A 20,753-nucleotide genomic window follows, 5' to 3' on the forward strand; every position below is an offset into this window, starting at 1 on the left:
TCTATTCCTTCTAAGCAGTATAAAAACGTTTAACATTTTGGTTACTGACAGGAATTTCATTTCCAAGTTCATAGCGTTCCACAATCTCCATAAATAAATCAAAATCTCTATAATTAAAACACAAATTTGTCGCACCAGGATTGGGAAGGCAACTAAAGCTGCTTACACAGGAGCGTAGTCTGCAAGCTCTCTGAGTGAATGTATGTATATATGCTGTTGTTTATGCATTAAGTTTTTTATTATTGTTATTTTAGGTGGATATAAAGGTGATGCAATTTTATTATTGTTTTAATATATATAAATATATATATATATATATATATATATATATATATATATGTATATGATTTTGTACCGTAACAACTTTTGAACACTATCAAGATGTATGGCTCCTCCATAAATGTATAGAGGAAGTAGGTGTGTGACCTTGTAAAAAAAGTAATAGAAAACATTGAAATTAGATTTCATAGATATGAGATCCTTAATAATCTTACCAATGATAAGGCAGTTTTTGTGGTTGAAACTTCACTACGCTATTGCTCGTGTACGTAAATTTTTGTTTGATTCTAGGGCTATATATGATTTTGAAAGCCAGTGTGTTGAACTTGTTGAAAATGTTCCAAAGTTTTCAAAAATATGTTTTGAAAACTAGAAAACTCTTTTTTATTAATTAATTAAATTTATTTTCTTGAAGATGTGTTATTTTGCTACATTTGATGAAAGTAAAATATTTATTCCATGCTCTCTTATTTTTCCACTTTCTTATCTCCAGGAATGTTGAGATGTGAGTTAATGTGTCTATTTTCATATTTTATATGAAATTTAACTAAATATTAAAGTGTACATGGAAGAGGAAAACAAAGCATTAAAAAAAAAAAAAACAAATCCCTAGTTTTTCTATCGATATAACTAAATATTAAAGTTTATAATAAAAAAAATAAAAAAGAAGGAAGGAAGGAAGGAAGGAAGCACGGATGTTATTTGTAAAATTGGTGTAAAGATATTGTTTTTCTCTGATATTAATAGGCTCAATATTAATAACTATGTTTAAAAAGAAAATTTAAAGTGTAAAATGATCCATGTGTAGAAAATACGCTATTGTTTAGACAAAAAATCTTTTAGAATTCCTATTTTTGTACCAACCAATAAAAGAATACTTAAAAATAATCATATTTTGATCTTATATAAAATATTTGATATATTATCTATTTTCTTTTGACACGTGGATCAATCAAAATGATTTTAATAATGGATGTAATGATATAATTTCCATCGTTGCTCTTATTTATTCTTGCAAAATCCTTCAAGGAAAACTAGAATATATATATTATAATAAGTTTTTGAGTGTTAAAACTTTTGTGAGGGTAGAAAAGGGTTTGGATTCAATTGTATTAGAAAACTATTTTGTGAAAGTAATTTAAACACCACCGGATCTTTAATTAAGAACAAGGGACTCCAATATAATTTATTCTTTCAAACTAATTTTTTGGATTCGTTCAAAAACAATACTAGGCTTGGCTTCTTAAATGAATTACTTAATTTAAAATTTTTGTATCTAATTAAATTCTTGAGTAGTTTATTTGTCATATTTTACAAGTCGTGGGATATCTCCATTGCTTTGAAACGGACTTTTTTTAATTATTATTTTTTTGTATTTAGTTTTTCTTTAATTAAGTTCATTTTGGATTGGTTGAAACTATGATGATTTTAATTAGGTGGATCTTTTTTGGAAAACTTTTGTTGTTATGCCCTAGTCATCAAGGATGGATTTGCTTCATCTGAGTCAAAATTGTTTGAAAAAACTATGGAATGGATGGGAGCTTCGAATGTTGATGTTACTCAGTCTCTTTCTGCAAACTATCCTCGCCATTTTTGGTGATCGGCGGAAGTACGCCACCGGATTCTGGCTTCGTTTTGTTGTTTGGTTAGCATACATGTCAGCAGACTGGGTGGCAACTTTTTCACTGGGTATCCTTGCTCGCAGCCAAACCAACTCAGCAAATCCTAATATGATTCCAGTATTTTGGGCTCCAGTCCTTCTACTTCATCTTGGTGGCCCTGAAACTATTACGGCTTATTCGTTGGCAGACAATGAATTGTGGACAAGGCGACTTCTTGAGCTAGTGATCCAAGCTGGTGTGGTCTCTTATGTCTTATACAAGTTATGGAGCAGGGATATCATCATATTTGTAGCCTTTCCCATCTTGGTTTCAGGAATTATTAAGTACGGGGAGAGGATTTGGGCTTTCAGGTTAGCAACCTCAGAGAGTTTTAGCGCCCACTCAAACCAACCTAATTCTGTGAGCGTACCTTGCATCCCGATGGCAGATTTATATCAACCTTCTATCAGCCATCGTTCACGTGAGGTGACACGTGTTCATGAAGCTCGTCTTTTGTACAGAACGGTCCAGATTCTGTCCCAAAATCTTCTTCTCGGCAATTTCGATCAAACAATCACCTATGAAATTGTTTATGTAAAGTGTTAGAGAATAATATAAATCATATCTTGGGGCCTCACCTAATAGCTTAAGTTTTTGGGTTGAGATGGTTCTTTAACATGAGGTGACAGATTTCTTCTCTACGCATCATTCTCCACTCTATCACCTTCTTATCCTCTATTTCTGCGTTAATCTCCTTCTCAATAATGACACTGAGCAAGAATGTCTATTCAAAAAATGATACCATGATATCTTACTTGTTGCTGGTGGGAGCTGTCTTGCTTGACTGTTACTCTAGCACTGTGTTTTTCACATCCGACAAGGCATTTCATATTGTCGGTCGAATCTGTTTTCCGTTACAAGCATTTTTCAGGAAGCGCAAAAGATGGTCAAGTTCAATGGGACAGCACAACCTAATAAGTGCTCAAACAAAGAAACCAATGAGCAAGCTTCTTGAGCACTTTATGCGGAAATGGAAAATTCCTAGCCCGGTTAATGTAAACAAGGATTTAAAAGAATTGATCTTCAAACAAGTCAAGGATACACGTTCAAGGTACGATCCCGATACCGATGATTTCCTTGTCCTCCTTAAGCTATTGGAAGAGAGAGGTCGCAATGCGCTTCAAAGCAAGGGTTTTTTCCGTGAGATATTGGGATGGAGTGTGAATTCATTCATAGCCTCCTCACTTGGCACATTGCTACTCATGTTTGTTACATTGACGATTCCAGGAAGAACGGTTTTGCGAATCATCAAAATTGCGCAATGAGCAGATCATTATCTAACTACATGTTGTATCTCCTGGTTCATTGTCCAAATATGTTAGCGTCGACAGAGCTCAGCGGAATAAGGTATACAGAAACTAGAATTCATTTGCATCGTCTCCTATTCATCAGGAATACTCATAAAGAAATTTCCATGGATAAATTGGATACATTATCGTTTCCCGAAGCTCAAGTGAAAGCATTTTTCTATGAATTCCTTCGAAGTCCGTCTACCATGCTACAAAAAATTAGCGATCAAGGGGAAGAAAAGTCAGCCCTACTAGATGGTTGCATGCTTGCTCTGTCATTGCAGTCATTGGAGACACAGGATGGTTGGGCAAATGAAAAGAAATGGGAAATGATAAGTGAAGTGTGGGTGGAAATGCTGATGTATGCGGCAAGTCATTGTGGATGGAAGGAGCATGCTGATGCACTTGCCCGAGGTGGGGAGCTACTCACTCATGTCTGTCTTCTCATGGCACATCTCGGTTTAAGTAAGCAATGTCCGCCTGCAATAAGTGACGATTTGGGTGCTCGGTATAGAAGGCTTGTTAATGTTCTCGAGACTGGAATAAGTGACGAATTGGATGCTCGTAATAAATGGCTTGTTGATTTTCTCAAGACTGTCGTCTCTAAGTATGAGGTATAGAGTACTATTTGGTTTTTTTTTTTTTTTGGATTAGTACTATTATTTTTTTAATGCTTCAATTCGGTGGGACTTTGTCGTGTACTATGATTAACATATCATGGCTCTTTGCGATTCCTCTTCATCAGCTTAGTTAAATGCTTCTAGGGTTTAGCTTTATTTTGTTGTTCTGATATATGTTCAGTTTAAAACTTGATTAAGAAGAATTATTTTCTTTATTATGTATAAATTGCTCTAGAAATTCTAGATAAAATAATAATAATAAAATAATAATAATAATAATAATAATAATATAATAATAATAATAATAATTACAAAAGAAATTTGGAAATGTTTGAGCTACAAGTGGCTGCCCTCTTATTTGTGTTTTTTCTTTTTCTTTTTTTTTCTTGAACAAACATTTTCTTGTTTTTCATTATCCCAAAACTGATGTGAAAATAATCTTACTATCAAAACTACACACAAAAAAAAAAAAAGAGATGAAAGCAACTTCACATACGAACCTCCAAAGTAACTCTACACCAAATAAGTAGATGACAATTCTAACAATTCCTTAACGCTAATCACCACGTGCAATAATGATAATCAAGGAGATATATTGATATAAAGTACAAACAAGAGATGGCGGCCAAAAAGAAAGGTATAAGGACCGAAGTCTAGCAGTCAAAAGAAAAATACAGAGAATTGAAGCCAGGCAACCAAATTTTGGCTTTTTTTTTTTTGGCATTCTAACATTCTTTTTTCGCTCCCATTATTTTTTAGATTTTTTCTGAATATTATATATATATATATATATATATATATATATATATATATGTTTTTGTATTTTCATTTTTTTTTTATGGAAACTTAAAACTGGGTAACAACAACATTGACAAAGATAATTTTGAAAAAAAATATTACAAAAAAAGAAAACACAAAAGAAACTGGAAAAAAAACCATGCGAGGAAAAACTGTATCAATCCATAGTGTTTTGTGAGGAAAGTTACAATGTTTTCCCCACATGATTTAGCCTTACTTGTATTTATTTGTAATTATAATTCTTAACCAGTTTAATATTAAAAAATTAAAATTGACAAAGACAATTTTAGAAAAAATATATAAAAAAAGCAAAAAAACAACTATGTGGAAAAAAACACCGTAGCAATCCACAATAATTTGCGAGGAAAGCTACAGTGTTTCCCTCACATATTGTAACTGTAATTCTTAACAAGGTCAATATTGAAAAAGATAATTTTGGAGAAAATCGTAAAAAAACAAAAAAACCATGTGGAGAAACACTATAGCAATCAACAATGTTTTAAAGAAAAAAAATTACAAAACTAAATTCTCAATCAGCTCAATATTAAAAAAATCAACAAACATAATTTTGAAAAATAAAAAAAATAAAATAGAAAAACCATGTGGGAAAACACCGTCGCAATCCATAGTATTTTAAAGGAAAAAAATTACAAAGTAAAATTTTTAACTAGCTCAATATTAAAAAACTAAAATTGACAAAGATAATTTTAGAAAAAAAAAACAAAAAAAAACAAAAAAGTGGAAAAAATAAAAAGGTAAAAACAAATGCACTGTGAATTACTGTTGTAATCTATATTGTATTGAACGTTGATGAATAGTGAATTTCTCATACCCTTTAACTTATTACTTAATCAAGGAGATATATTGATACAAGTACAACAAGAGATTGTGTCCAAAAATTAAAGAAAGGTACGAGGACTGAAGTCTAGCAATCAAAAGAAAAATATAGTTAACCATCTAGGTGGTGGTCTAGTGGTAAGAACTTGAGATTAAGAGGTTTGCTCCCTATGTGGTCTCAGGTTCGAGCTTTGTGGTTGCTCATATGATGGCCACTGGAGGCTTTACATGGTCGTTAACTTCAGGGCCCGTGGGATTAGTCGAAGTGCGCACAAGCTGGTCCGGACACCCACCACGTTAATCTCTCTCTCTCTCTCTCTCTCTATATATATATATATATATATATATATATAGAAAATTAAAAGCAAGGCAACCAAGTCCTCGAGGTTTAGCTTGTGAATAGAGGAATTAATTTATTCTATATACTTACCTTTCATAAAGTTGTATATTAGAAAATTAAAGCAAGGCAACCAAGTCCTCGAGGTTTAGCTTGTGAATAGAGGAATTAATTTATTCTATATACTTACCTTTCATAAAGTTGTATACAGCTTGTGAATAGAGGAATTAATTTATTCTATATACTTACCTTTAATGTGTGCATTAAACCTTTCATAAAGTTGTATATAGCTTGTGACGAGAGTAAATAATTTATTCTATTCCTTCTAAGCAGTATAAAAACGTTTAACATTTTGGTTACTGACAGGAATTTCATTTCCAAGTTCATAGCGCTCCACAATCTCCATAAATAAATCAAAATCTCTATAATTAAAACACAAATTTGTCGCACCAGGATTGGGAAGGCAACTAAAGCTGCTTACACAGTAGCGCAGTCTTCAAGCTCCGAGTGAATGTATGTATTTATGCTGTTGTTTATGCATTAAGTTTATTATTGATATTTTAGGTGGATATAAAGGTGATGCTATTTTATTATTATTTTAATAAAATAATGTGTGTGTACCTTAACAACTTTTGAACACTATCAAGATGTATGGCTCCTCCATAAATGTATAGAGTAAGTAGGTGTTTTACCTTGTCAAAAAAAGTAATAGAAAACAATGAAATTAGATTTCATAGATATGAGATCCTTAATTATCGATCAACTTACCGACAGAATTATTCTAATAATAACTATATTGGTATAATTGCAATGTCACCATATAATTTTTTTTATTTTAAATCTCACTATGATACCTTCTGTAATTTTATCGGTATATATCTAAAAATTCTGATACCAAGTTGAGAAAAGTAGGTTTAATTTATTTTAGAGTTTTGTAGCTCTGATATCAAGTTGAGAATAATAGAATGTGTTGGGTTGTGCCTTAGTCAACCTTCCTATTTATATAGAGGCAGTAGAACACTGCAGTAACTGTAATGATTACAACATCCTATATTAGAATCCTATTCTGATAGATACATGAGAGACTGTAATGATTACAACATCTTATATTAGAATTCTATTCTATAATATTCTTTATTGGCATATTTATATATGTACTTTACCATAAGGTTAATTCTGTTGGTAACGTCATCTATAAAAGTTACATGTCATCGTATTGTTTGACTCTTTTTTTTCATTGTAATTTTATCAGTATATACTGGGAGAATATTCATGTTAGTGTTTTACCAACGGATATAAACAACGAACAATTCTATTTGTAAATTTCAACGTAATATACCGAAGAAAAAATTTCATCGATGTGTCCATTTGCATTTGTCAATTTTTTTGGTAGTGATAAAGAAAAATCTTAAATGAAAAGGTTTGAATCTCAAGTTTTAGTTTTGTGTTTATTAATTTTACTTAAATCTAATGAAAAATCATCATATAATATTTTATTTTAGATGTATATTGAATATATTTTTCTATACATGTATTTAAAAAAAGAAAAAAAAGTTTCTAATATGAGACCAGTCCTTTTCATGTTTTTTTAAAACTATTTATGATAAGTAAAAGTATATTAGTTGAATAATGTGTCATTTACACCCATTATTATTTTTCAAGTTGGTCCTTTCTTCATAAAATTATTAAATCATAATATATAATTTGTATTATTTCGTTTTAAAATAGGAGAGCAATCAAACATTTAAATTGAATATTATAAAATTTTTGTTATGATAATAATGAAGTTTTATTGATAGGTTCAGAAAACCATCAAGTCAATGGATGAATATGTATTGAATACATGTTGTTATAATGACTAGTTAATTTCTTTGTCACATGCTTCACACATGTATTATTTAAGTATATATTTAATATTTCTTTTAAACTTACTATGAATGAATTCAATAATTAATAATTATAAAAATTACAAAGTCCATATATTTATTATAAAAATCTTAAAAAATGATTAACTTAATAGTATTAGGTATTAACGGATGAAATAGATATTACTTATATATAAACACAATGAGAATAAAGATGGTCCGATTGAAATTAGTTTGCTTATTTACAAATTGGATGATTTAAAGTAGATACCCACTACGTACGTAGAGGCATTTAACTAGTTTTCAATAGTAATTTGGCAGAGACGTTTTGATTCATATGGCTAGGGTTCGCGTCCCTCTCCAAAACCACCCTAATGACCATTAATTAAACAACAATGAAGAAAAGGTCATTTTGTATGCTGTTTTTAATTTTCTCAAGTTCATTTTGCTTCAAATTGTTTGGAAACTGTGCTGATTTAGGTGGATTTATTTTGAAAAAATGTGTTTGCTAGGGACGAGTCGTCAAAGATGGACTTGGTAAATTTGTCTCTAGATATTGAAGAACTATGGAATGAATGGCAGATTCGCTCATTAATGTTACTTGGTCTCCTTCTTCAAATCATCCTCACCATTTTAGGAGAACGACGGAAGTATACTGTTGGGTTCGGCGGGGATTTTCTTTGGTTAGCATACTTGGCCGCAGATTCGGTGGCAATCTTTTCATTGGGTATCCTTGCTCGCAGCGTAGCCAACTCCACAAATCCGAACTTGATTCCAGTGTTTTGGGCACCAATCCTTCTAGTTCACATTGGTGGCCCTGGAACTATCTCTGCTTATTCAATGCATGAACTCGACAAATTATTGATAAATCACCTTCTTCAACTAGTAACTCGAGTTGGAGTGGTTGGTTATGTCTTGTTCAGGTTGAGAGAAAATGCCTTCATGTTGGTAGCCATTCCCATCTTTATTTCAGGAATGATCAAGTATGGTGAAAGGATTTGGGTTTTCAAAAGAAACAAGGAATCCAATAACTTGTCACGGCAACCTTCTGCAAAACTACCTTCCATCCAGATTGAAGATATAATATTTTCCTTCACCGAAAGTTCAAGTGAGGTCAGATATCTTCATGAAGCTCGTCTTTTGTTCAATACGTCTAAGATGCTGTTCCAAAATCTTGATCTCGTCAATTTCGATCAAGAAATCACCTATGATTTGTTTTCTGAAAAGAAAGCCGAGGAAGCCTTCCATTTGACAGAAATTGAGCTGGGACTCAAGTATGATCGCCTTTATTCTAAGGTGGCAACGGTTTCCTGGCATCGCTTCATTATCCGCTCAGTCACTTTCTTATCCTCTATTTTTGCTTTAGTTTCCTTCTCAATAATGATAAAGAGCAAGAGTGTCTATTCGAAAAACGATAGAATTATATCTTACGTGTTGCTGAGTGGAGTTGTCTGCCTTGAAAGTTACTCTATCATTGGGCATCTCTTTTCCGACTGGCCTATGATTTGGCTTATTAGGCTGGAAAAAGCATTTCCTAATCTCTATAGAACCCGTTGTTTTTCTCTGTTGCTATCTTTTTCCAGGAAGCGCAAAAGATGGTCAAGATTAATGGGACAACACAACCTAATAAGGGCTCTATCAAAGAAACCGGTGAACAAGCTTCGTAAGAAGTACTTTCCAGGGAATTGGAACATTCATAGCAGGGTGGATGCTGACAAGAATTTAAAAGAATTGATCTTCAAACAAGTTATGGACAAACGTTCAAGGTACGAAAGTTCAAAGAACGATCCCGATACCAGTGATTTGGATGTCCTCCATAAGCTGTTGGAAGAGAGAGGTTCCAATTCGCTTCTAAGCAAGTGTTGTTTACCTAAATTGGGATGGAGCGTGACTCGTGTAGAATTCAGTCATAGCCTCCTCACTTGGCACATTGCTACTCATGTTTGTTACGTTGACGATTCCAGGAAGAGCGGTTTTGCGAATCATCAAAATTGCGCAATGAGCAGATCATTATCTAACTACATGTTGTATCTCCTGGTTCAATGTCCAAATATGTTAGCGATTGAGCTTAGCGGGACAAGGTATACTGACACTAGAATTCATTTGAGTCGTCTCCTATTCATCATGAATACTCATAAAGAAGCGAAGAACAACTATATTTCCATAGATGAATTGGATGCATTATCGTTTCCCGAAGCTGAAGTGAAAGCATTTTTCTATGAATTGCTTCAAAGTCCGCCTACCACGTTAAAAGAAATTAGAAGACAAGGGGAAAAAAAGTCAGCCCTACTAGATGGTTGCATGCTTGCTTTGTCATTGCAGTCATTGGAGTCATCAGAGTCACTGGATGGTTGGGAAAATGAAAAGAAATGGGAAATGATAAGTGAAGTGTGGGTGGAAATGCTGATGTATGCTGCAAGTCATTGTGGATGGAAGGAGCATGCTGATGCACTTGCCCGAGGTGGGGAGCTACTCACTCATGTCTGTCTTCTCATGGCACATCTCGGTTTAAGTAAGCAATGCCCACCTGAAGAAAGTGACGAATTGGATGCTCGTGATAAAAGGCTTTATGATTTTCTCGGGCCTGTCGTCTTTGGGAATGAGGTATAGAGTACTATTGTTTTTTTTTTTTTTTTTTTTGGATTAGTACTATTATTTATAATGCTTCAATTCGGATGGGACTTTGTCATGTACCTATGATTATAATATGCCTTTTTGGCTCTATGCAATTCCTCTTCATCAGCTAAATAATTAAATAATTAAAAAAGAAATTTGGAAATGTTTGAGCTACAAGTGGCTGAACTCTTATTTGTGTTCTTTCCTCTCTTTTTTCTTGAAACAAACATTTTCTTGTTTTTCATTATCCAAAAACTGATGTGAACATACGCTTAATACTATCAAATTACACACACACACACACAAAAGAGCTCAAAGCAAGTTCAAGGAAGAACCTCCAAAGTACACCACATAACTAGTGGGCTAGCCGTTGATTTCCTCACCGACCGATCAGTGATTTGAAACAATATGTAATCTCAAGTTATCTGCAATAATCGGTTGCAAAAATTATTGCAAAAATTATCATAAGATAGGTCTAAAACTATCAATATCAGTTACATATATTATTCAATTTGATAAAAATAATGATAAGAACTCATCCGTTATAAATTGAATGGCTTGAATAGTATCTGATTTTTTTTATTGATTTTGACATTTTAGTTACTATTTAAATATAAAATTTATTTTATATTAAGAATTTTTTATATACTAAAGACAAATCTCACGTTCTTAATTCTTCGTATAAAATTTAAGAAATTTCACCAATTAAATTAAGCTTTCGTATCAATTTTCTTTTTACTAGAAAATAATTAAAACACGAATAATAGTAAAAAAAGTAACTTTTGAGATATTAGGTCTACAATACAACTATAATTAATAAATCGGAGTTGACTAGAAAATCTTACCCATTCATGATCTTGTTTAATTCATGATATTGTTTGAATTAAGTTTATTTTTAATTATTTTTAAAAATTAATTTGATAAAATTCAAATGATTTGACTAGTCAATTTGCTTAACCTAATTAAATTGAAGTGAAGTTTTATTGAGTTAACTTGGAGATTGTTTTATTAGAAATATACTAAAATTACTCAGCCTTTCACTGTAGCAATCTAGAGTGAAAGGTTGAGCTGTGCTTTTTTTTTTTCGTTTTTTTTTTTATTTTTTAAGCTTTTTTTTCTTTAATTGTTTTTTTTTGTTTTTTTAATTTTTTATTTTCTATGCCTTTCAATTTTTTTCTTCTTTCTATGTTTTTTTTCTCTTAATAATTTTTTTAATTTAGTTTGTTAATGTTAATATTTTTTGCCTTTCACTGTAGCAATTCAAAGTGAAAGGCTGAGCCATTTTTTTTTTTCAAAGCTGTTTTTTCATTAAAAAAACTTTTTTTTTCTATGCCTTTCAGTTTTTTTCCTTCTATATTTGTTTTTTTTTCTTTTAATAATTTTTTTAATTTAGTTTGTTAAAGTTAATTTTTTATTTAGTTATTAAACTTTCATGACACTGATCTCGGGTTTAACTGGTTAACTTGGTTTTACGAGTAAACCCAAATTTTTTTAAAAAAAATTAATTTTTTTTGTTTACTTTAGTTTGTTAATATTAAATTTCTTTCTATTTAGTTATCAGACTTTCATGACACATATCTCAGGTTTCACGGGTTAACCTAGTTAATTCTAGGTTAACCCGTCCTTTTCTTTTTTTTTTTTTTGTTAATGTTAAATTTTTTTTTTATTTAGTTATCAGATTTTTATGACACGCCTCCCGAGTTTAACGGGTTAACCTGGTTTGACGAGTTAACTCGGAGTTTTTTTTTTTTGCTTTTTTTTTTTAATTAATTTTTTTTGTTTAGTTTAGTTATCAAACTTTCATGACACATATCTCAGGTTTTACGGGTTAACCTATTTTTACAGGTTAACCCAGTTAATTCTTTTATTTAGTTATCAGACTTTCATAACACGAATTTCGGGTTTAACGAGTTAACCTGGTTTAACAAGGTAACCCGAAGTTTTTTTTTGCTTTTTTTTCTTTTAATTAATTTTTTTCGTTTAGTTTAGTTTGTTAATATTAAATTTCTTTATATTTAGTTATCAGATATTTATAACACATATCTCGAGTTTGACAGGTTAACCTGGTTTCACAAGTTAACCGAGTTAATTCTAGGTCAAGCTGTTAATTTTTTATCTATTTAGTTATCAAATTTTCATGACATGAATCCTAGGTTTGATGGGTTAACCTGGTTTGAAGAGTTGAACCAGTTAATTTAGATTTTTTTTTCCTTTTTCTTCATTAGTTTTTTCTTCTTATATAATTTTTTTCTTTTTAATTAATATTTTTTTAATTTAGTTCATTAATATTAAATTTTTTTCTGTTTAGTTATCGGCTGATGCTTTAGTTTTTTTCTTCTTTTTGTTTTTTTGCTGTTTTTGTGTCTTTGACTATGTACTGCACAGTGCAGTCCACAGTGAAAAAGGCTGATGCGTTTTTTTTTTACTTTTTAGTTTTTTTTAAAAAAAATTGGTTTGTTTATGTTAATTTTTTTTCTATTTAGTTATAATACTTTCATGAAACAGATCTCATGTTTGACAGGTTAGCCCGGTTAATTCAGATTTTTTTTCTTTTTTTTCATTAGTTTTTTTTCTCCGTATAGGTTTTTTCTTCTTTGTTTTTCCCTTTTAAACTAAAATTTTTTAGTTTAGTTTGTTGATATTAAAATTCTTTCTATTTAGTTATTAGACTTTCATGATACAGATCTTAGGTTTGACGGGTTACCCAGTTAATTTAGATTTTTTTTGTTTTTCTTCATTAGTTTTTTTCTCTTTATAGGATTTTTTTTTTTCTTTTAACCCAATTAGTTTTTTTCCTTTTGCTTTGTTGCCTTTTTTATGCCATTGACTATGGACTGCAAAGTGCAGTCCATAGTGAGAATTGATGTCTTTTGTTTGTTTTTGTTTTTTTTTCTTTTTAATTAATTGTTTTCGTTTATTTTAGTTTGTTAATGTTAAATTTTTTTTTCTATTTAGTTAACAAACTTTCATGACACGGATCCCGGGTTTAACAGGTTAGCCAAGTTAATTCTGGGTTAACCCGTTATTATTATTATTTTTTTAGTTATCAAACTTTCACGACACGAATCCAATGTTTGACGGGTTAACCTGGTTTTGAAGGATTAACCCAGTTAATTCAGATTTTTTTTTCTTTTTCTTCATTAGTTATTTTCTTTGTGTTGGTTTTTTTTTCTATCTTTTTTTTTAATTATCACACTTTTATGATACGATCTTGCAGCCAAACCCACATCCAAGGCTATTGGGTTTGATATTGCACTCAAACGCACTTAAACTTGGATCATGCAAGTTTAATATTATTTTTAATATTATAAATATTACTCTTAGGTCAAGCGTTACACCAATAGCTTTGCATAAAGACCTATCATTTTTAGATCTTTACTTTTTTTAATATTTTTTATACAAAAAAAATTGACTCGCGGCATCGCGCGGGTCATCTAACTAGTTTTATCTATAATGTATCATTTCAAATTTTTAAAATTAAAACTTATCATTTTAAAATAATTCCAAGTTAATTTTTTAATTTATAAATTAATCCATCGTTCAAGCATAAATATGGATACTGATGATTTTGTAGGGTCCATGTTTTTTAACTCCCATGCCCAAAAAAGCAACCTCTCAAAATGGTGTAAGCTGTACTTATTGCCGTCTCCCACCTGTCCACTCACTCTTGCACTTAGATATAGCGGCAGGCAACCCAACATAACCAACTAACCACCCTAACCTCTTCATTAAAAAATGTCGAGAATCCCACACGAGGTCATCCACGACATTTTGCTTCAACTTCCGGTGAAATCCCTCGTCCGTTTCCGATCTCTATCAAAGCCAATTTGTTCCTTAATCGACGGCCAGGATTTCATCAATCTCCATCTAAACCATTCCATCACTGCCAAATCTAATCACAGTATCATCCTCAAAGAGTGGGATCTTTTCGCTGTTGATTTTGATGCTTTATCTGATGCGGTGGAGGTTAAACATCATCCCCTTTATTCCGGTGGTGGAACGGAGGTTATTGGTTCGGTTAATGGGTTGGTGTTTTTGAGACGTTCTGAGACAAATATTGCTGTGTATAATTTGTCTACAAGGGAGTGTAAGAAATGTTATGTTGCGGAAACTAAGATTCCACGGCGGGATTTGACAGCTGGGTATGTTTATTATGGGTTTGGTTATGATTCTTATGGTGATGATTACAAAGTGGTGAGAATGGCACAGTTCGTTAGAGAAGATGGCGGCGGTGATGGTGGTGGTTTGGGTTGCGAGTATGAAGTTAAGGTTTATAGTTTAAAGAATGATAAGTGGGAGAAAATTGAGGGCTTGCCGATTATGCTTAGGTTATTAAGCAAGCCCTTTTTTCATATTTTGAATAGGAGAGGGTATGGTGTTTTTGCAGGTCACGCTTTGCATTGGATTGTCCCGCAAAGGCGTGAACTTGGTATTGGAGATTGTGTTCTTGGTTTTTATATTAGGGATGATAAGTTTTTCGAATTGCCGCAGCCGGATTATGAGAACAAGGGTTTGAACTTTCAGGTTGATGTTGGGGTTCTAGAGGGGAATTTGTGTGTAATGTGTAATTATGAGCATGTTTGTGTTGATGTGTGGGTTATGAAAGCATATGGTGTGAAGGAATCTTGGTGTAAGATGTTTTCGGTTCAAGGGATTAAGTGGATTAGTGCTTTTATGTTTTTGAGACCTTTGGTTTATTCGAAAGATGGTGATAAGGTGTTATTGGAAGTGAATGGTGAGAAGCTATTGTGGTATGATTGGAAAAATAAGCATGCTAAGGTTGTTAGGGTTCGCGGTGGACCGAGGTCGTTTCGTTCTGAGATGTATGTGGAAAGCCTTATTAGGATTAATGATAGTGATCGAATTGGCTGGAAGAAGCAACAAGAGCTAGATGAGGAGGTGGAGGAGAGGAAGACCGATTGGAATAAGAGGTAAAATAGAGTGAATTTGTTGTGATTGATTCTCTTGAAGCCATTTAATTTTATTGATGGTAATGAAATGGAACTCCAAGTAGTGTTGATAGGTAGAGTTGTTTTTATCTCTTTTTAAGCTATAGCATGTTACCAACTTATGCTATTTGTTGTTGGGACCTTAATTTTGAATTTGGGTCTCAAGTCAATGAGAAGTCGGTCTACATTTTCAATTCGGGGGACAAGTCAATGAGAAGTCTTCTTTTTCAATTGGGATGACAAGTCAACGTACAAGTCAATCTAACAGCTTATGATTGGTGAAAGATTGATTATTTATATACCCTGTGGTCTTTTGCTTATTTTGATTTAGTACCTCATGTCAGTTGTTTCTCTCAGGGATGATTTCCTGTCTGTGGGGTTCAAACTGAAGTTGTAAGACCAATAGAGAAAAAGGATACAGGACAATGGCCAAAATGCAAGAAGGTAAGCTTTTTGTACGGCACGCGTTAACTAATGCTTTGATTCTGTTGTCTGGTTTAAACTTTGTAAATATCAAGGCAATTTGATTTAAGTTTTCAGGTTTCAGAGGACTAGTAGCTGCTTCCATTTTCCCAGATATTCACGCTCCTATTATTCTATTCTCCCCAGGGCTGATACTGGAGTTATGATACATTCTAGTTTGAAGACGGCGAATGGAGAGAAGAATCCTTCATGCTGAACATACTGTGCCTTCTGTAGAAAGTACTATGCAATGCTAGATTTGTTTTTAGGACATGTTGTGATCAGAATAATCAGATACTTAATGGCTCGACAGTGCAAGAAGACTTTGGAAATCATGTATAGTTTTCCCGGACAGAGAAGCTAGTCTGTTTACTTTTCAAAGTTGTAGGAAACTTTTCTGAAATGAATAAAATGAAGTCATTAACCCACAAGCCTACAAATTTATGGGTTTTTTCTTTCTTAATTGCAAATTTATCTGCTTTTAATGTTCATGAGAAGACCTGGTAGCTTGTTTCTATCAAGTTGTCCAAGCATCTGGTAGATGTCATTGGAACATCTCGCAGGGTACTTGCTGTGGAAATTTATTGTTCTCATGTTCTAATGACATTGCATATGTACTTTGCCGTGTTATGGGGGAAATCCATTGGAACCATTGGATTTGTGAATTTGAACAAAATAGCACACAGGGACTCCCTAATTACCCGAAGATTGAATCCACTGGCCTGGTGGTATTGAAGCAACAGTTATGTTGCTGTGATGTGGAAATGGATATAGATTTGGCCATGAAAGTTTCTGGGAAACATCTGATTTTGTCCTGTTAGCATCCTTTTTGTCCCATTCATTTTAGCAATTTTTATAGCATTCCTGATGCAATTCGGGAGGCAGAAGAAGAGGAAGCTTAAACCGCAAGACTACCAGACATAGAAGACTTCTACCAGACATAGAAGACTTGCAGAACAAGGACTTGATATGTTTTAAACTTATTAGCTGTTATCCTAGTTAGCTGTAATGATAGTTCCTAGACAAATTAGGATTAGATTAAATTTACATATTGAATTATAATTCTTAAACAGTATTTAAAGGGGAGAGAACAGAACAAGAGACACACATTGTTTTCTTTAAAAACCATTCATTCTATATAATAGAATTCGGAGCGATTCCCTTTACAGAGAGATTCTGTACTGTTAATTAACTTCTTACTTAATTCAACGAGAGGTTGAATAAGTTGGCTTTACATCAATTTGGTATCAGAGCTGTTCATGACCTTAACCCGAAGTGGTAAATCATATACCATGGCAGACAATCATGCTATCAGCAACCCTTCGCATGAACATGGAGAATTCCAGCAACCAAACTACCAGCAACAACTCACCCAAATCACCCATATGCTAGAACAACTTTCCAATCGCATAGATGTTATGGATGAACGACGGGCACGAGAAGGAATAAGATCTCCTAATAGAAGGGGACGTGGCCAACCCCGTGAAGATTCACTAGAAGGTGATCAGAGGATTGAAAGGGAGCACATAGAAACTGAAACTTTCAGGGATCTTGAACCCCGTCACCCTCGTGTTCAACAATACAGGGAGGACTTCCCACGTATCCGTGACAGGAGGATAATGGATAATCAACCCATTGACGAACTCACCAAGAGAATTAAAATAGATGTACCGGACTTCTATGGCAAACTAGATCCACACGCTTTTGAGGATTGGCTGACAGCCATTGAGGATTATTTCGACTGGTTTGTCGTCGCTGAAAACCGCAAAACCAGATATGTCAGGCTAAAACTAAAGGGACATGCACGAGCCTGGTGGGGAAGCGTGGAAGAGCAACTCAGACTTACCCAGCGGCCAGCAATTTCAGACTGGGAAGAGATGAAAGAACGACTAAAAGAAAAATACTTACCCATTGATTATGAACAGATGATGTTTGAAGAAATGTTGCAGCTGAGGCAGGGAGCTTTAACAGTGGACCAATACACAGACCGTTTCCATGAATTAACTACCCGCAGTCGAATTGTTGAGACGGACCAGCAAACATTAGCACGATATCGGAATGGATTACGTGGTGACTTATACAAGGAGATGTTGATCGCACGACTAATCAATGTGAATGAGGCATACCAGCTGGCATTACGTCTGGAAAAACAATTGCAAAGCACGAGTGGGAAGAGACCTATGCTGATGGACTTAAACACTGGACGCACATCAAACTTTCCCATGCAGAAACCACAAACACCAGTGAATAAACCAAGAAGCTCATGGTCAGGAGAACAAACAGGAAGAACAAGGGCTGCAACTGAAGGTCCACAGTGTTACAAATGCAAAGGGTTTGGACACTATGCCGTGGTGTGTCCCACCAGGGATAAGAAATTGGCTTTTATATGCGAAAGAGAATTAACAATAATGAATGAGACAGAGGAAGACGAAACAACTGAACTTACACAGGAGGAAGAGGAGGAACAATTGGGCGCCTCAGAACTACCAAGCTGTGTTATTCATCGAGTATTAACTGGAAATAAGAAAGAACCCCATACAAATCAGGAGTGGCTGCGAACCAATATATTCCATACCCGATTAGAACATGGGGACAGAGCACTGAACGTCATCATTGATAATGGAAGCGGCATGAATGTCATCTCTGAAACAGCGGTGGAACGACTAAAACTGAAGAGTGAAAAACACCCATCTCCTTATCGAATAAGTTGGGTCAATGAAAACAACTTAGTTTCAGTGAAGCATCGATGTCTAGTACAATTCTCGTTGGGACAGGAGTATGTAGATGAAGCTTGGTGCGACATCATTCCTATGACTGTTTGCCATATGTTATTGGGACGACCATGGCTTTATGACCGGAAGGTCTCCTACAACGGTTACACCAATACATACTCTTTTCAATATCAGGGCAAGAAGTTGGTGCTGATACCACTACCAATCTCAGACTTTGAAACAACCAGCACAAAAATCCCAGTACTGAACCTGCACCAGTTTTCCCAAGCCTTAAGTAGAGATCGCATGCTATTATGTGTAGTAAGACGAGAAGTTAAACAAACTGATGGCAAAGTCCCTAAAGAGCTGACAGCCATAATAGAGAGATTTCGAGATATCATGCCTGATGAAATGCCACACCAGCTGCCACCTATGCGAGATGTCCAACATGCTATTGATCTCATTTCAGGGTCATCGTTACCCAATTTGCCTCATTATAGGATGAGTCCTGCAGAGAATGAAGAACTTAATCGACAGGTTCAACAACTGCTGGATAGAGGATTCATTCGGGAAAGCCTTAGCCCTTGCGCCGTCCCAGTACTACTCACACCAAAAAAAGATGGAAGTTGGAGGATGTGTGTAGACAGTCGAGCAATCAACAAAATAACAGTAAAATATCGATTCCCAATTCCGCGACTTGACGACATGCTAGACTTATTAAATGGTGCCTCGGTGTTTACAAAGATTGATCTTCGCAGTGGATATCATCAAATTCGTGTCCGCCCGGGTGACGAATGGAAAACAGCATTCAAAACCAAGGATGGCTTATTTGAATGGCTAGTCATGCCCTTCGGACTAACCAACGCACCAAGCACCTTCATGCGTGCTATGACGCAAATTCTCAAACCCTTCTTGGGTAAATTTGTTGTTGTATATTTTGACGACATCTTAATCTTCAGTAACTGTTTGCAGGATCACCTAGCTCACATTGAACATGTCCTGACTACATTAAAAGCAGAGCAACTCTATATTAATCACACCAAGTGCTCATTCCTGAAGAAGAAAGTCTACTTCTTAGGCTTCATCATCTCTGACAAAGGCATTGGAGTTGACCCCGCCAAGGTACAAGCCATTCAAAACTGGCCGACACCTAGCACCGTCTCTGAGGTCCGCAGCTTTCACGGTCTCGCAACATTTTATCGACGGTTCATTCGACATTTTAGCACTATCATGGCCCCCATAACTGAATGTCTAAAAGGAAGAAGCTTTACCTGGACAGCAGCAGCCAACAAAGCTTTTGTGGAGGTCAAGGAGAAACTAGGACAGGCACCAGTTTTGAAGCTACCAGACTTTACAAAAATCTTTGAAGTAGCATGTGATGCTTCACATGTAGGAATTGGAGGTGTACTAAGTTAGGAAGGCCACCCTATTGCCTTTTTTAGCGAGAAGCTCAACGATACCCGGCGGCGGTATTCAACATACGACATGGAGTTTTACGCATTAATTCAAACCATTAAACACTGGCGCCCATACTTAATCCATAGAGAGTTCATCCTTTATACGGATCATGATTCTTTGAAACACTTGAACTCTCAAAGCAAGCTCAACGCCAGGCACTCACGCTGGATGAATTACTTGCAACAATTTGATTTTGTTATTAGGCACAAGTCTGGGACAGAGAATAAGGTAGTTGATGCATTAAGTCGACGTCCACACTTGCTACATATTTCCTCAGCCCAGGCTACTGATCTTGCTGCAGTCACAGACCAATACCCTACTGATGAAGACTTTGGCAACACATGGGAGAAATTACAAGCTAGAATTACCGTAGATGGGGGTAATTACTCTGTAAGAGATGGGTATCTATTTTATGGCACTAGGCTATGCATTTCAAAGGGGTCCCTCAGGGAGTTTATCATCACAGAACTCCACGGTGGAGGCTTGGCTGGGCATTTTGGCCATGACAAAACTTATGCAATAACCGCCGATCGATTCTACTGGCCTAGGATGCGGAAAGATGTGCATAAAGTGGTAGATCAGTGTAGGATCTGCCAACTAAACAAAGGAACTAAACAACAAGCCGGACTCTACACACCTCTTCCAATTCCTAATCAACCATGGCAACACATTAGCATGGATTTCGTGCTGGGCCTGCCCCGGACTGCTCGTCAACATGATTCCATCATGGTAGTAGTCGATCGATTCTAAAAAATGGCTCATTTTATCCCCTGCAATAAGACTTTTGACGCCTCTAAAGTAGCTATGGTTTTTCTACAAGAAGTAGTTCGACTACATGGGGTACCACTCTCTATTGTGTCTGATCGGGACG

At 34.5% G+C, this 20,753-nt stretch overlaps 4 protein-coding genes across 5 annotated transcripts; all 4 read left to right on the top strand.

Moving 5' to 3' along the window:
- The first annotated feature begins 1,763 nt into the window (after positions 1-1,763).
- On the top strand, positions 1,764-3,849 carry LOC140955717 (uncharacterized). The gene is made up of 3 exons (XM_073409899.1): positions 1,764-2,474; positions 2,570-3,144; positions 3,333-3,849. Exons 1-3 carry the CDS (start codon positions 1,764-1,766, stop codon positions 3,847-3,849), a joined length of 1,803 nt encoding a protein of 600 aa, XP_073266000.1.
- Positions 3,850-8,214: 4,365 nt separating this feature from the next.
- Positions 8,215-10,296, top strand: LOC140955718 (uncharacterized). Its single transcript, XM_073409900.1, has one exon. It carries the CDS (start codon positions 8,215-8,217, stop codon positions 10,294-10,296), a length of 2,082 nt encoding a protein of 693 aa, XP_073266001.1.
- A 3,666-nt stretch (positions 10,297-13,962) lies between these two features.
- LOC118032260 (F-box protein CPR1) lies at positions 13,963-16,176 on the top strand. 2 transcript variants are annotated; one of them, XM_035036906.2, is made up of 3 exons: positions 13,963-15,233; positions 15,609-15,695; positions 15,792-16,176. In XM_035036906.2, exons 1-2 carry the CDS (start codon positions 14,038-14,040, stop codon positions 15,646-15,648), a joined length of 1,236 nt encoding a protein of 411 aa, XP_034892797.1. In that variant the 5' UTR covers positions 13,963-14,037; the 3' UTR covers positions 15,649-15,695; positions 15,792-16,176. The 2 variants fall into 2 exon arrangements, with proteins under 2 accessions (XP_034892797.1, XP_073265912.1); XM_073409811.1 differs by having other exon boundaries at positions 15,861-16,176.
- An 829-nt stretch (positions 16,177-17,005) lies between these two features.
- Positions 17,006-19,840, top strand: LOC118032254 (uncharacterized). Its single transcript, XM_035036900.1, has one exon. It carries the CDS (start codon positions 17,006-17,008, stop codon positions 19,838-19,840), a length of 2,835 nt encoding a protein of 944 aa, XP_034892791.1.
- The last annotated feature ends 913 nt before the right edge of the window (positions 19,841-20,753 follow it).

This window comes from Populus alba, chromosome 6 (genome assembly GCF_005239225.2).
Source record: "Populus alba chromosome 6, ASM523922v2, whole genome shotgun sequence".
NCBI classification, from domain to species: Eukaryota; Viridiplantae; Streptophyta; class Magnoliopsida; order Malpighiales; family Salicaceae; genus Populus; species Populus alba.

Excerpts from the sequence above, each read along its gene's own strand:
- LOC140955717 (XM_073409899.1), top strand. The coding sequence starts at position 1,764 with ATGGATTTGCTTCATCTGAGTCAAAATTGTTTGAAAAAACTATGGAAT. Across the intron at positions 2,475-2,569 it reads TCACCTATGAAATTGTTTAT|ATTTCTTCTCTACGCATCAT; the intron begins GTAAAGTGTTAG and ends ATGAGGTGACAG. Across the intron at positions 3,145-3,332 it reads CTTGGCACATTGCTACTCAT|GAATACTCATAAAGAAATTT; the intron begins GTTTGTTACATT and ends CCTATTCATCAG.
- LOC140955718 (XM_073409900.1), top strand. The coding sequence starts at position 8,215 with ATGGACTTGGTAAATTTGTCTCTAGATATTGAAGAACTATGGAATGAA.
- LOC118032260 (XM_035036906.2), top strand. The coding sequence starts at position 14,038 with ATGTCGAGAATCCCACACGAGGTCATCCACGACATTTTGCTTCAACTT. Across the intron at positions 15,234-15,608 it reads AAGACCGATTGGAATAAGAG|GGATGATTTCCTGTCTGTGG; the intron begins GTAAAATAGAGT and ends TGTTTCTCTCAG.
- LOC118032254 (XM_035036900.1), top strand. The coding sequence starts at position 17,006 with ATGGCAGACAATCATGCTATCAGCAACCCTTCGCATGAACATGGAGAA.